Raw genomic sequence first — 12,021 nt, forward strand, 5'->3', positions numbered from 1 at the left:
GGCACAGGCTTGCTGGGCACCGTGGAGGCGGGCGAGGAGAGGAGGGGAGCTGCCTGTCACCGCAGCTGCCTCCCTGCCTGAGTCCCCATCTGAGAGTGGGCTCTGCCTGGCCTTGGATTTGTCCACTGGCCCATCTAGCCATGCTCTGGGGTGTGGACAAGCCTGTGCCTGGCGGGAGGCGGGGCCGTGGCTTGCTCACCCCTGGGGTCTGGCTCCTGGGTTGCAGGGAGAGGGGGAGGCCAGACGTGCTTCTCTCTTTGGGGCTGCTGCAGAGGAGATCCATCTGGGACCTGTCCTGAAACCCAGCCCCGTGCTTGTGCCAGGGCCAGTCCTGGAAGGTTCAGACTCCCAGACAGGTAACTGGCTTGAGAATGCCCTGAAGGCCGGCACAGCTGTCCGAAATGCTTCCTCTCAGGTCCCTTCCTTCCCTCTTCCTCCACTGGCGGTCTGGAGGCCTTCTGATCTCTCCAGCCTATCCCCTGATACATTTCTTGAACTCATACACCAGACCTTACTCCTAGCTCCACAAAGACCCATGACCTTGGCTTGACCTTAACCTGCCCTGAGAATGACCTATGAAGAGACCCTAACCCTGACTGAGCTCTGACCCACACATTCAGTGTGGGTCGGGCCCTGGCACAGCTTCTCTAAGCCTGCCACTGGGCTGGCCTCGCCTTCGGCCACACGCTGCCCTACCTATCACCCCAGCCCTAGCACATCATAGCCACACTCTCAGATGGATGCCCAACCCTTCAATCCACGCGTGTTTATTTCATTATTTTGTTTTGGTGGCCGGCCAGTACAGGACCCTAACATTAGGGTCCTAACCCTAATGTTACCAGCACCACACTCTAACCAACTGAGCTCCTCATTCGTGTCCATTTAAAAAGTTTTCCATGTGGGTGCTGGGGAGACTGGGGAGGCAGGACCTCATGGCTGCCCCCGAGAGACCCCAGGCTGGGGGAACAGCCCCAGCCCTGTGTGTATGAGGAGGGGGCCTTGAAGAATGAGAAGACACTTCAAGGCAGGCCTTCTAGAACCTGCCCGGGTACATGCCCAGAGGGGCGAAGTCACAGTTTCAGTGGTTCCCAGAGGGGTCTCTCCCTAGTGTGTAGTCATGCCCCCCTAACTCAGCCCTGTGCAGGGTGCTGGATGTTGCCACCAGAGCTCAGTCTGGTGGGGGTGGGGATGCCGGCACCCCACACCTGAACCCACAGGTGCAATCCAGGCCTGTGCTGTCCAGCAGAGAGGGGGGTCAGGGATGTCTTCAAGGCCATGGTCGTGGGGGGATCTGACATGATGGCTGAGCTGAGGGGTGACAGCAGGCATGAAAAGGAGAACAAGTCGGTGCCTCTCAAGTGGAGAGGACTGGGGTCAGCAAGGAACGAGGCACGTAACACGGAACAGGTGATGGCTGCCAGTGCAGCAAAAGGTGCCAGGGCAGCAGGAAGGCCTTACAGGCAGGAGAGCTGGCAGAAGACAGAGGGTCACGAAGGGGGCAGGAGGGGAGCCTAAGGTGGCATCAGCTTCAGTGTCCCCCACCACACCTGGACTGGGGAGGCCAGTGCCAGGCCCAAGGGTGCAAAGATCTGGGAGTACAGACAGCAGGACAGACCGGGGATAGATGGAGCCATGAGTGCAAGTGAGGGGCTGAGGATGAAATGGTGCTCGGACAGAAGTTGCTGCTGTCCCTCTCGGTCATAGGGCTCTCGGGTGGTGCGCCCCTGAAGAGGGATCCCAGGAAGGTCGGGCACTGGTATCCAGCACCAGGCTCAGGGCACCCCTCAAGCAGGGCCTCTTCTGCAGATTTGCGCCCCGCAGGGACCTGAGACTGGGCATGGGGTCAGGCTCGGCGGGGTCAGGAGCAGCCCCAGCGGCCCGCGAGGCTCCGGCGCTGGAAGGGGCTGTCTGCGTAGACAGGCGGCGGCCGGGCGGGGCGCGCGCGGCGCCGGGCGAAGCGGAGGAGGCGGGGGCCACGGGGTCTGCCCTGCGCGCGGGCCAGCAGCGCCACCTGCTGGGCGGACACGTGCGCCGCGGCTGCCACAGCCGGCTCCGGGTCGCCCTGCAGCTGTCCTAGGTCTGCGCCGAGGAGGCGGCTCAGGCAAGGAGGGAGGGGCGCCTGGACGCCCACCCATCCACTGCCGTCCAATCCACCCTCGCACCCGCCCGCTCTCCTGGACCCCCCGCCCTGGCGAGTCGGGTCCTCACCCTGGAATAGGGAGTCAAGCAGGTCCTGGTTGACGCGGCTGGGGCTGGCATGATGGACGAGGAAACCTGGGCCAAAGCAAACCGGTGAGCACTGGCCCTGCGGCCCAGCAGGAAAGGGCTGGCCTAGCTCCCAGAGCCCTGGTGCGAGGAACAGTGTGACCCCCGACTGCATCACCTATGAGCACGGTGGCTGCACGGCGCAGGGGGTCCTGCGGGCTCCGCAGGTAGCCCTGAGTCTGGCTCAGGAAGTTGGGAATGTGGCTCGGGTACCGCTGAACCTGGGGACAGAAGGGTTTGTGGAAGGACCGAAGGGCCAATCCTGCATGGAGAGGAGGCTGCAGAGGCGGACCCAGGGTCTGGGGTTCCCAGGGCAGGGTGGCATGGTGTGAGGCCTTGGTCCTGCCCCATTGTGACACCAATGGTCAGGTTTGGCTGGGGTGGAGACTCAGTTTTTGGGGCAGTGGCCCTGGCGAATGCTGGCACAAGTGGGCAGCTGACCGAATCCACCATGCTCACTGCTTCCTCCACTGACCAGGCGGTGGCAGACGCAGCTTAGGGCCTCAGGGCTGTCGTAGTGGGCCACAGTGACGATCTCCTCCAGCAGGCCCCAGCGAAGGGCCTGGTCACAGCGGGCCAGGGTCCACTCTGAGCTCTGGGATAGGGGAAGGGAGTAGGGTTAGGGGCCCAGGAAGTGGCAAGAGGTGTAGAAGGTGGCCAGGATGAAGGGTGTGAGAAGAGCCCAGGGCAGCCCAAGGGAAGACCAGGCCCCTGGGAGCCCATGCTGCATGCATCTGAGGTCCTTGGGAGAGTCCCTGACCTGTAATACCTGGAGGGGCGGCAGGGTGGGAGTGGGGGGTGTCCGATGAGACAGGGGTGAAACGGTCTGGGGGGAGGGGGGCAGCTGACCTCAGCAGCATCCCGGCTGGGGTCGTGCAGGCGCAACAGCAGAGGCACGAGACTCCGTAGCACCAGCTTCCGCAGGGGGCCGCGGAGCCCCACCCGGAGCCCACCCCGGCCCCGCCGCACCAACGTCCCGAGGAGCCCGACCGCCGAGGCGCGGACCGCGTCCCGGGTCTGCGTGGGAGGGCGCGGTCAGGGCAGGCGGAGAGGGAGCAGGTGCAAGCATGGGAGGGGGCGGCCGGGGCGGAGCAAGGAGGGAGAGGGCCTGGGGAGGGCTGCGGAGTGGTGGGGCGGCCTGGGGGCGGGGCCTGGTGGGGGACAGCCGGTGGGGCGGGGCGACAGCGGGGCGGGGCGCTGCTCACGTCGTCCAGCAGCGGCGGGAGGAGCGGCCCCAGCTCGGCGCTCAGGAGCCGCACGGGCGCCCACGGCCGCAGCAGGAGCCTCCGCAGCGCGCCCAGCGCTGCGCCCACGAGCCGCGCGTCGCCCTCGCCCAGCGCGCCCAGGAGGGCTGGCAGCAGCGTGCTCACATGCCGCACCTGCTGGGGCAGGGACGCGTGGTCGGCCCCTCGCAGACCCCGGCCCGGCCCCGCCTGGCCCCCGGCCCTCACCTTCCCGCGATTCAGCACCAGGTGGCCGAGGCCCAGCAGACCCAGCCAGCGCACGGTGGGCTCGGGGTCGCCCTGCCAGGTGCGGAGCCGCTCCAGGATGACCTCCTCCCGCAGGAGCCGTGCGGTGGGCCGGCTCTGCAACAGCTAGGCGAGACGCACGGCGTCAGCAGGCTCTCGGTCCCCGCGCAGGCAGGAGCCACCACACGGGGATCCGGTCCGCGGCCACCCCTCAGCTCCCATGTGGGACACAGGCTCACCCCGGTGAAGAAGGCCATAGCCGTGAGGCGCTGCGGGTCGTCGGCGCTGCGCAGCCGGGGAAGCAAGTCTGCGAAGAGGCCTCGAAGGTGGTGGTCGGCGTGCGCCACCATGGCACTGAGCAAGGCGGAAAGGGAGCTCTCCCTGCACGTGGGGCCTCACCCCTCGAGAAGCCCTCCGCCGACCACCCTTACGCCCCTGCCTCTTCCGCCAACCCCTGTCCCGCACCTGGCCAGCAGCAGCACGCCCTCCAGGTGGGTGTGGGCTCCCACCAGCCTCCTCCAGCCTCCTGCCTGCTCCATGCATGTGACCACCATGCGGCAGCCATCCCCAGTGAGCAGGGCCTTCAAGGCTTCCACCGCGCAGCTGGAGGTGGAGGCAGCGGGCGAGTGGGCCGTGAGGGTCGGGAGGGTGCTGGGCCGTCCCCCCTTACCCCGGTGTCACCTCTCACCTGGCGTGGCTGTGCGGTGGCCCTCTGTGGGATGGGGCCCAAGTCTTGGGGGTGTCAGGGGAGCGCGTGCCGCGAGCCAGCTCATGCAGCTGTGTGACCAGCGCGAGCAGAAGGTGCGGGTAGAAGCCCCGCGTGGCCCCCACGCAGCCCGACACGGCCAGCATCTCCCCGAGAGCACGCGTGGCCTGCGGAGCAAGCGGCCCACTCAGGTCTGGGGCGCGCCCGGAGCCGTGACGGGGACCAGAGGGTCAGGCGAGCCGCAGACGGGTCGAGGACAAAGCCTCGGACAAGCGCGGGACGTCCTGGACTCGCGCGACTCAGGCGTGAACCTGCGGTCCCCCCGCCCCGCCTGGGCGGCGGGACTCACTCGCCCCCTCCGGCCGCGCCGCGCCCCCTGGCGGTGAGGCCGGAGCCACCTACCGCCAGCGCCTGCAGCTGGGGCCCCGCCGCGCCCTTCAGCGCCCACAGCAGCTGCACCAGCACCTGCCCGTTTACACGCTGGTTCCGGCTGAGGCTGCGCCACAGCTCGGCCGCCGCCCTGGGGGGACGGGGGCCCAGAGTGAGAGGAGGGCCCGGTGCGGGGCCGGGTACTGAAGGGACGCCGCCGTCCCCAGGCCGGGGTGGCGGCGGCCCCTAGGACTCCAGCAGGGCAGGGGCAGGTAAACCATCCCCCACCTGCCCTCCCCCTACCCGTTAAATCCCAGGGAAACAAAACAGACGGCAACTGCGCAGACCACAACAGAGCCGGTCCTGGAGACCAGTGGCCCTGTCGGCTCAGCGACAGTGAAACAAACCTGGCGTCATGAAAAGTCACCGGTAGAGAATAAAACCAAAGATAATTTCTCCTGGGGCGATTTCACCAAAGAGCCAGGGGAAGTCGGGGCACGGAAGCCACCAGGCTCGCTCACCCCTCCGGAGGGCCACCCCAGGCTGGTGTCCCGGGGCGGGAAGCCAGCACCCAAGACCCCGAGGCAGGAGGGGTGGGGGAGTTCGCTGCACTACAGGGAGGGCGGAGGGCAGGGGACGGAATTCGGGGGCGCTGTCCCCTTAACAGCCCGCCCGCCCTCCCGTCCGGGGACAAGAGTCCACGGCCAAGCGGGAACAGGGAAGGAAGCCGCGTGGGGGCCGCGGGCTGCGGCCGGGCGGGGCGGGAGGGGGCGGGTTACCGGTTCGGCGGCAGCGAGCGCGGCAGCAGCGCGCACACCACGTCCCGCGCGTGCTCCAGGGCCAGCGCGCTCAGCACCCGCAGGGCCGCCCGCCGGGGCCGCCCCTCGGCCAGGCTGGGCACTTGCGCCAGCAGCCCACGCACCAGGGCATGGACCTGGCGCGGAGGGGACAGACGTCAGCGGCCAGGCCTCCTCGTCCCCACCCCCCGTACATTAGCCTCTGCACGGCACCCCACCCCCACCCGGCAGGAGCAGCCCGAAGGGGCGCGCGTGGTAGGCTTCACCCTCCAACTCCCCACTTTGAAGCTGGACCCAGCCTGAGTCTCTAGGGTACGAGGCGCTGACCTGGTCCTCCAACCGCTCCCCTCGGGCCTCCAGGGCTGAGGACAGGGTGAGCGCTGTCGCCTGAGTCCCTGCAAAGCCGGCCTCCTCCAGGCAGGCAGCGGTGTACAACGCAAGGTCAGCAAGGGTCCCCTCATCCCAGGAACGCTGGGGGGCCTAAGGCAGGGTGGTTGGGGCGTATGAAGTCCCCAAACCTCTCCCAGCTCTCCTCCCAGTCTCCCAGCCCTCCGAAACCCCCGTGTCCCTCTTTTGCTCCCCAGCCCGTCTAACTCTCCAGTCACTTCCCGCAGCTCCCACCCCTTTTTTCCCCTAGCTCCAGCAGCCTTCTGTCCACCTAGGGTCCGAGTGAGCTCAGATGAGCCGTGCCCCCGCCCCGCCCGTCCCCATGGCCTCCCTTCCCTCACCACTCACCTGGTGAGGCCCCTCAGGGGCTGGCTCCTGGGCAGGAGGAGGAGTGTGGGGAGACCAGGGCTCACTGCCAGCAGTGGGGGCAGGAGCCCCACTTCCCGGCTCAGCCTCAGAGGTGGGGGTGGCTGCCTGGGTCTGGGACTCAGCCTCGGGTTCGACGTCCCTGGGCTCCAGCACAGGGCCGATGGAAGGGGGTCCCAAGGGCTGCCCTTGGCCGGCCCGTATCCCTTCAGCCAGAGCTGTCAGGGTCAGGGCCCCCACAGGGCGCCCCGGGGCCCGGCCCCACACACCCCCAGCCATGGCTGCCCCAGCCCTTAGCACACTCCACTGCTCCTCCCGGGAAGTCGTGCCCAGGCTTGACCTAGAAGCAAGCCCCGGGCGGGACCACGGACAGGTGTGGTGGCGTGTGCGTGCGTGAGCGTGTGCGCTGTGTATACTGGTGGGGAGAGCTGGGGAGCCACATGGATATGTCCTGGCATGGCACCTGCTATGGGCTTGTGAGGGGCCGTCCTGCCCAGGCTGCTGGAGGTGAGTGGCCAGCTGAGGCCTGTGCATCTGTGGCCTGGCCCCGCCCACGAGAGCTCTAGGAAGGGGCATGAGCCCTGGGAGACGGTGGATCAGCAGAGCAGGGGAGAAGGGCCCTTAACCTTAACTTTCGGCACCCTTGGCTAGGGGCCCAGGGTAATGTGGACAGCCCTGAAGAGGTCCCAGCAGGGTCCAGGAGTCTGGGCCCAGCCCTGAGCCAAGGCCTTGTCTGATTCAGAACTGAAGAAGCAGTCGGGTTTTGGGCTGGGCCAGGCCCCCTGCATTCCAGCCCAGACAGACAGCCTGAAGATGGGCATGACTGGGTGAACTGTAACTATCTCTGAGCACGAGGCAGCCTGGGGACGGAGCAAACAGAGCAAGAGCAGCCGCTCCCTCTTACAGGTGCCATCATGGTTGGGGTGGGCTTTCTGGGTCCTGGCCAGTTCTGAGGTGGTGTTCCCCACCCCAGCTGGGTCCTTAGGAGTGCACAGCCGAGACAGGTGGCCCCGTAGGTGGCTGGGGCATAGTGTGTTCTGCCCAGTGTGTGTGCATGTGAGTCTGTATTTCTCTCCCAGTTCATGGTCCCCAGGGCTGGCCTGACCGGGCCTCTGCCCCAAATCCCCACACCCCACCCAACCACACAGTGAGCGCTGCACAGCCCTGAGCCCCAGGAGCCAGATGAGCTGGTCTGGCAGAATACCTGGGCAGGCGGAAGTGCTCCCGGAAGCATCCCAGACAATCAGCATTCCCCCCACACCCTTGCCTGCCTGTGCCACCTCAGGCTGCCTATAGAGGACAGGCCCAGGCCCCCAACCTATACCTCCTGCCAAGCCTAGAACCTCTCTCCTGAGCAGTTCCTCTGGAGCCCTGAGATCACTAACTTTCCTGCACAAAGGCAGGGCCAGCCCAGAGCATGGCCAAGGGAACTGTGGCTATCCTAGGACCTACTGGCCAGGTGTCTGGAGGTGAGCCAGCTCCTGGAACCTCAACTTCCTTGCCAGCCTTCCACCCACTTCTCTGGGCTTCTGTGTCAGGAGTTAAGGCCCTAAGGCTAGGGCTTGGCCAGGCCACGACAGATGCCAAGGTCTGGCACGGCTGGCAGCAGCAATAGCAGGGACAACCTGGGCTTTCCTTCTTGGCTTGGGAAGCCTGAACTGTCTCTACTGACCTTCAGCCTGGGGGTAGTGCCCTGGGCAGATGTGGGAGCTAGGGCCATGCTTGGACCCTCTATTTGGCACCTGTCCCCACCCTTTGGCCCCACCCTTCCCAGCCCGCCTGTAGCAGAGAGAGGTCTCCTGCAGTAACTTCCCCACCTTTGAGGGGGACACCCAGGCCCTCCCTCCACCTGTGGTTCTGTCTGCTCTTGTCAGATCTGGCTCCCTACAGCCCAGCTCCCGAGCCCGGGGTACACCTCACCACCCTTCAGGCCTCAGCATAGGGCTGTCTCCCCACCCAGGCTGGGCTTGTGCTTTCCTGGGGTCAGGAACCCTTGCTCCGATTCTTGACTCCAGCCCAGCCTCGGAGATCCTGGGGGGCCAAGTGAGCGGCGGGCTGGACAAACAAATGACACTGACACGTGACAAGTTATGGGGGACAAAGAGTGACTCTTGTTGTCTCCAAGCAGCCCCCCACCACTGAGATTCTCACTGGGGACCTCCAGCACTCAGACTGTCCACTAGGGCCCGCAGCTTCTCAGACAGTGCCACCTGCAGGGAGAAGATGAGGGAGCTGGTAGAGGCTGTGGAGGGCAAAGGGCACCCAGGGCGGTTGACGATGTGGACCCTCTGCCCACCTGGTATGGTGCAGGGCTCTGCAGCTGTCTGTGCGCAGGGCTGAGGCGGCTCAGAGACAGCTGGGCGAAGGCTCTAGACTCTGCCAGAGATGGGAGCGGCTCGCACAGCTGGGGAAAGAGGGAAGGAAAGGAAAAGCTCAAAGGCTGGCTCAGGGTCAGGGCTCGTTGGTGTTAAAAGTGCAGACTGAGGAGTGAGCAGGGGCAGTCACCTGTCCCTGTTGAACCCAGAGGCGCAGCAGCGGCTCCACATGGGCTGGCATCACAGTACAGGGCTCCTGGGCCCCTAGAGGCCAAACTCTCAGCTCCTGCCCAGCCTGGGGCGGTGGCTCTTCTACCAGCTGCAGCACGTCCAACAGCATAGACCCTGTGCAGGTGGAGGGCAAGAATGATGTGGAGGACCTGGGGCTTTCAAGGGAGACAACAGGGCAGTGGGAGGGGCTCACCATCAGAGCCCAGGAGCCGGAAGGCGGCCTTGCTCCCGGGCAACGTCTGCTTCTCGGGGTCCTCGGTCAGCTTCATCCGTGGCTGGCCTCCCACAGATACCAGCTGCAGGGAGAGGGTGTTGGGATGGCTGAACCCTCATCCGCTACCACCCAGGATCCCCCAGACTCACCCCCACCTGGGCCCCAGACACTGTCCCCACCTTGTAGACACAGCCCAGGGAAGGCTGTTGAGGGCAGGTGACCACGCTGGTGCCAATGCCAATGACGTCCACCTCACTGCCCTGGAGGGGAGAGGAGGTGGGACAGCCCAGTCCAGCTGGGACCTGCAGGGGCCCTAAGGCCCTCCCAGCTACCCTCTGCCAGCCCTCTCCTCCACCCCACCTCCTGGGCCAGCCGGGCCAGTGCCTCCTCATCAATGTTGTTGCTAACTGCGATGGGGACTGACTCCAGCCAGGGTATCTGGAACCTGCAATGTGGGTGGAGGGGGAGACAGCCCCTCAGATGTTCCTGATTCACCCTGGTCTCCCTCCCTCCTGTGAGCCACACCCACCCTCCTACTTTGCTTAGGATTCCCGTAGGTGGCCCCACCCCTCACCGGCCTGCCATGCTGTTCCTGAAACTAGACCAGAGTTCCTGATTGCCCCATCCTCATATCCCACCTCCCCAACGGGTTTCCCAGCAGGAACCCCCCCTCCTGGGGGAACTCACTGGGCTGCAATGGTCCGGAAGACCCTGCGGGTCTCCCGGGCCTGCTGAAGCAGGTCGCCACTGTCCAGCCTCACTCCCACTGCCCGGTAGCCCAGCTCCCCCAGTGCCAGGGCTACCGCCAGGAAGTTGGGGAGACCACTCCTGCAGACATGCACAAGGGGGTCAGGGGGCTGCACTGCTGTGCCGAGCCCACCCCTGGGGGAATGCCCGGGGCTCACCTCTGCACACTATAGGAGTCCAGCAGGCCCTGGAAGGCCCGGGGAAAGGCCAGAGCATAGGCCACAAAGGCCGCCCGCTCCCCAGGGTGTGGCTCCTGTGCCCCCAGCCCCAGGTGGGCACACACGCGCTCCAGCCACACTTTTACGCTGGCAGCCAGGTCCACCCGGGGGCCCTCACCGGCAGCCGGAGCCAGTGTCTGTGAAGAGGGGTCAGTGAACGATGGGCCCAGAGTGCAGTGTGAGGCCTGGGTTAGCTGGGCTCACCCTGGGCTAAGGACAAAGGTGACGCGGCCTGCGTGCCAGCTTCCCAGGCAGCATTAGGGCTACCTGCCAGGGCGCCCCCACCAGGGTGCACACCTGCGCCTGGCCCACCCATCCCCTGGACAAGGGCTGGCTTCGGGGATCTGCCTCTGGAGTCCAGCTGGGGTGAGAAGACTACTGACCGGGTCAGGGGGCACCTCACTGCCTGAAAAGGAGGTGACGAAGGAGTGGGCCAGGGTCCCGGCCACAGGCACGCCCCGCAGCTGCCCGGCCAGCACGTTGCTGCTGCTGTCGAAGCCTGGGCGAGGGAGTCAGTCAGGCGGGATTGGGGGACCCCGGGGGTTGGGGCCGCCGCCTTCTCCAGCCCTGGCCCTGCCCCGCCGCAGACGCTCACCGCCTAGGTAGCTGTAGGTGGAGGCTGTGAGGCCCCCGTCTGGGCCCTGAGCGCGCCGCAGCCCCAACTCCAGCAGCCGCTTCTCTGGCCCGGCGATCAGGCGCAGCCGCGCTGCGTTGGTGGCTACGAGGCTGTGGGGACCAAGGGGCCAAGGTGGGGGTCAGTAAGCCACCTGAGCGGGCGGCGTTGCTGGGGACGGGGGTTCGGCCCCAGAGCTCCACCCTCACCCCTCGTCCCTCGCCCGGCCCGCCCTGGACCCCCACGCCGGCCCTCGAGGGCCCGCCCACCTGGCGTAGCTGAGCAGGCAGAGCAGCGGCGTCTCCAGGAGCTGCAGCAGCAGGAGCGGCCCCGACACCTGCAGCAGCGGCACCTGCGGGGAGGGCGGTCAGCTGCGCGCAGCGGCCCCGCGCCGCGCCCCCCGCCCGCTCGCCCCGCACTCACGCCGGGGAAGGCCAGGGAGCCCTCGGGCAGGGCCCGCACCGTCACAGCGGAGCAGTCAAGGGCCCGCAGGTGCTCGAAGAACGCGGGGTCCGTGTCGGAGGGCAGCACGGAGGCCAGGAACTGCACGTCTGCGGGGGAAGAGGCACTCGTGCGCGGGGGCCAGCGTGGGGCGCGCCGCGGGGCGGCCCGTCGCGGGGCACGTCCGCGGGCGGGGGCTGCTGGCGGGGGCGCGGGTACCTGCGTCCCGCAGGCGGAAGGCGCGCAGGAAGCGCACGCAGTCGCGCAGCCCCGCGGCCAAGGCGAAGGCGCCTCCGAACGGGCAGCGGCGGAAGAAGAGCTCGAACTGGGCGTCTTCCCGCGCCCGGCCCGCGCGCCAGTAGCCCAGCGCCATGGTGGCCTGGTACAGGTCAGTGAGCAGCGGTCGCGCCGCCGCGAGCGCCTCGGGGTCCCGCTCCGCCGCCATCTCGCTCCGGACGCTCCGCCCTGACCGCGTGACGCGCCCAAGCACGGGGCCGCCCAGTCGCTGGCGTGGAAGGCGGAGCGCCACCTGCTGAGCGCACGGGGCGGGCCCGTGGTCACCGGGCGCTCTAGGGGTCACAGCAGCTGCGCCGGGGATCAGGGGGACGCGTGTCTGCTCCCACCGGTCTCCCCAGCTCTTAGCCCCCCACCCCATGTCAGGGCCGACGGCCTCATTGAGCACAGCCCGGTTCTGGTCGCTTGGGAGGTTCCCCCTGCCGCTACCCCCGGCCTGTGTCCCTCCAGGTCGGGAAACAAGGTACAGCTTAGGACTTGCCAGGGGTGGAGAAGGTAGACTGGACAAATCCAGCCGTACTTCACCCCAGCCCCGCCCACCGGACACTGGCCCGGGAGAAGCAGAACAGAGGCGTCGTGGGAGTGGCGC

The 12,021-nt window shown here is 67.1% G+C and overlaps 2 protein-coding genes across 3 annotated transcripts; both read right to left on the reverse strand.

The window, feature by feature from the left end:
• Positions 1-1,858: 1,858 nt before the first annotated feature.
• MROH6 (maestro heat like repeat family member 6) lies at positions 1,859-6,638 on the reverse strand. The gene is made up of 14 exons (XM_063080137.1): positions 6,342-6,638; positions 5,934-6,086; positions 5,589-5,743; positions 4,843-4,960; positions 4,423-4,607; positions 4,200-4,337; positions 3,974-4,088; positions 3,717-3,860; positions 3,471-3,644; positions 3,115-3,282; positions 2,741-2,860; positions 2,384-2,486; positions 2,209-2,274; positions 1,859-2,079 (listed from the first exon to the last, which is right to left on the reverse strand). Exons 1-14 carry the CDS (start codon positions 6,636-6,638, stop codon positions 1,859-1,861), a joined length of 2,157 nt encoding a protein of 718 aa, XP_062936207.1.
• A 1,809-nt stretch (positions 6,639-8,447) lies between these two features.
• Positions 8,448-11,583, reverse strand: NAPRT (nicotinate phosphoribosyltransferase). Of its 2 annotated transcripts, none has more exons than XM_063079712.1 (13): positions 11,358-11,583; positions 11,160-11,248; positions 10,967-11,049; positions 10,680-10,810; positions 10,468-10,583; positions 10,025-10,221; positions 9,807-9,947; positions 9,480-9,564; positions 9,299-9,379; positions 9,099-9,201; positions 8,865-9,019; positions 8,656-8,763; positions 8,448-8,569 (listed from the first exon to the last, which is right to left on the reverse strand). In XM_063079712.1, the coding sequence occupies exons 1-13, from the start codon at positions 11,581-11,583 to the stop codon at positions 8,507-8,509; spliced, it is 1,578 nt and encodes a 525-aa protein (XP_062935782.1). In that variant the 3' UTR covers positions 8,448-8,506. The 2 variants fall into 2 exon arrangements, with proteins under 2 accessions (XP_062935782.1, XP_062935781.1); XM_063079711.1 differs by having other exon boundaries at positions 11,121-11,248.
• Positions 11,584-12,021: the final 438 nt, after the last annotated feature.

The sequence above is a fragment of the Cynocephalus volans genome, chromosome 15 (genome assembly GCF_027409185.1).
Source record: "Cynocephalus volans isolate mCynVol1 chromosome 15, mCynVol1.pri, whole genome shotgun sequence".
Classification (NCBI taxonomy): domain Eukaryota; kingdom Metazoa; phylum Chordata; class Mammalia; order Dermoptera; family Cynocephalidae; genus Cynocephalus; species Cynocephalus volans.

Coding starts and splice junctions, on each gene's coding strand:
- MROH6 (XM_063080137.1), bottom strand. CDS start 6,638: ATGGCTGGGGGTGTGTGGGGCCGGGCCCCGGGGCGCCCTGTGGGGGCC. Junction 4,608..4,842: donor CCCAGCTGCAGGCGCTGGCG/GTAGGTGGCTCC, acceptor CTTGCTCCGCAG/GCCACGCGTGCTCTCGGGGA. Junction 3,283..3,470: donor TCCCGCCGCTGCTGGACGAC/GTGAGCAGCGCC, acceptor CCTCCCACGCAG/ACCCGGGACGCGGTCCGCGC.
- NAPRT (XM_063079711.1), bottom strand. CDS start 11,583: ATGGCGGCGGAGCGGGACCCCGAGGCGCTCGCGGCGGCGCGACCGCTG. Junction 11,249..11,357: donor CTTCCGCCTGCGGGACGCAG/GTACCCGCGCCC, acceptor CTTCCCCCGCAG/ACGTGCAGTTCCTGGCCTCC. Junction 10,811..10,966: donor TGCCTGCTCAGCTACGCCAG/GTGGGCGGGCCC, acceptor TGGTCCCCACAG/CCTCGTAGCCACCAACGCAG.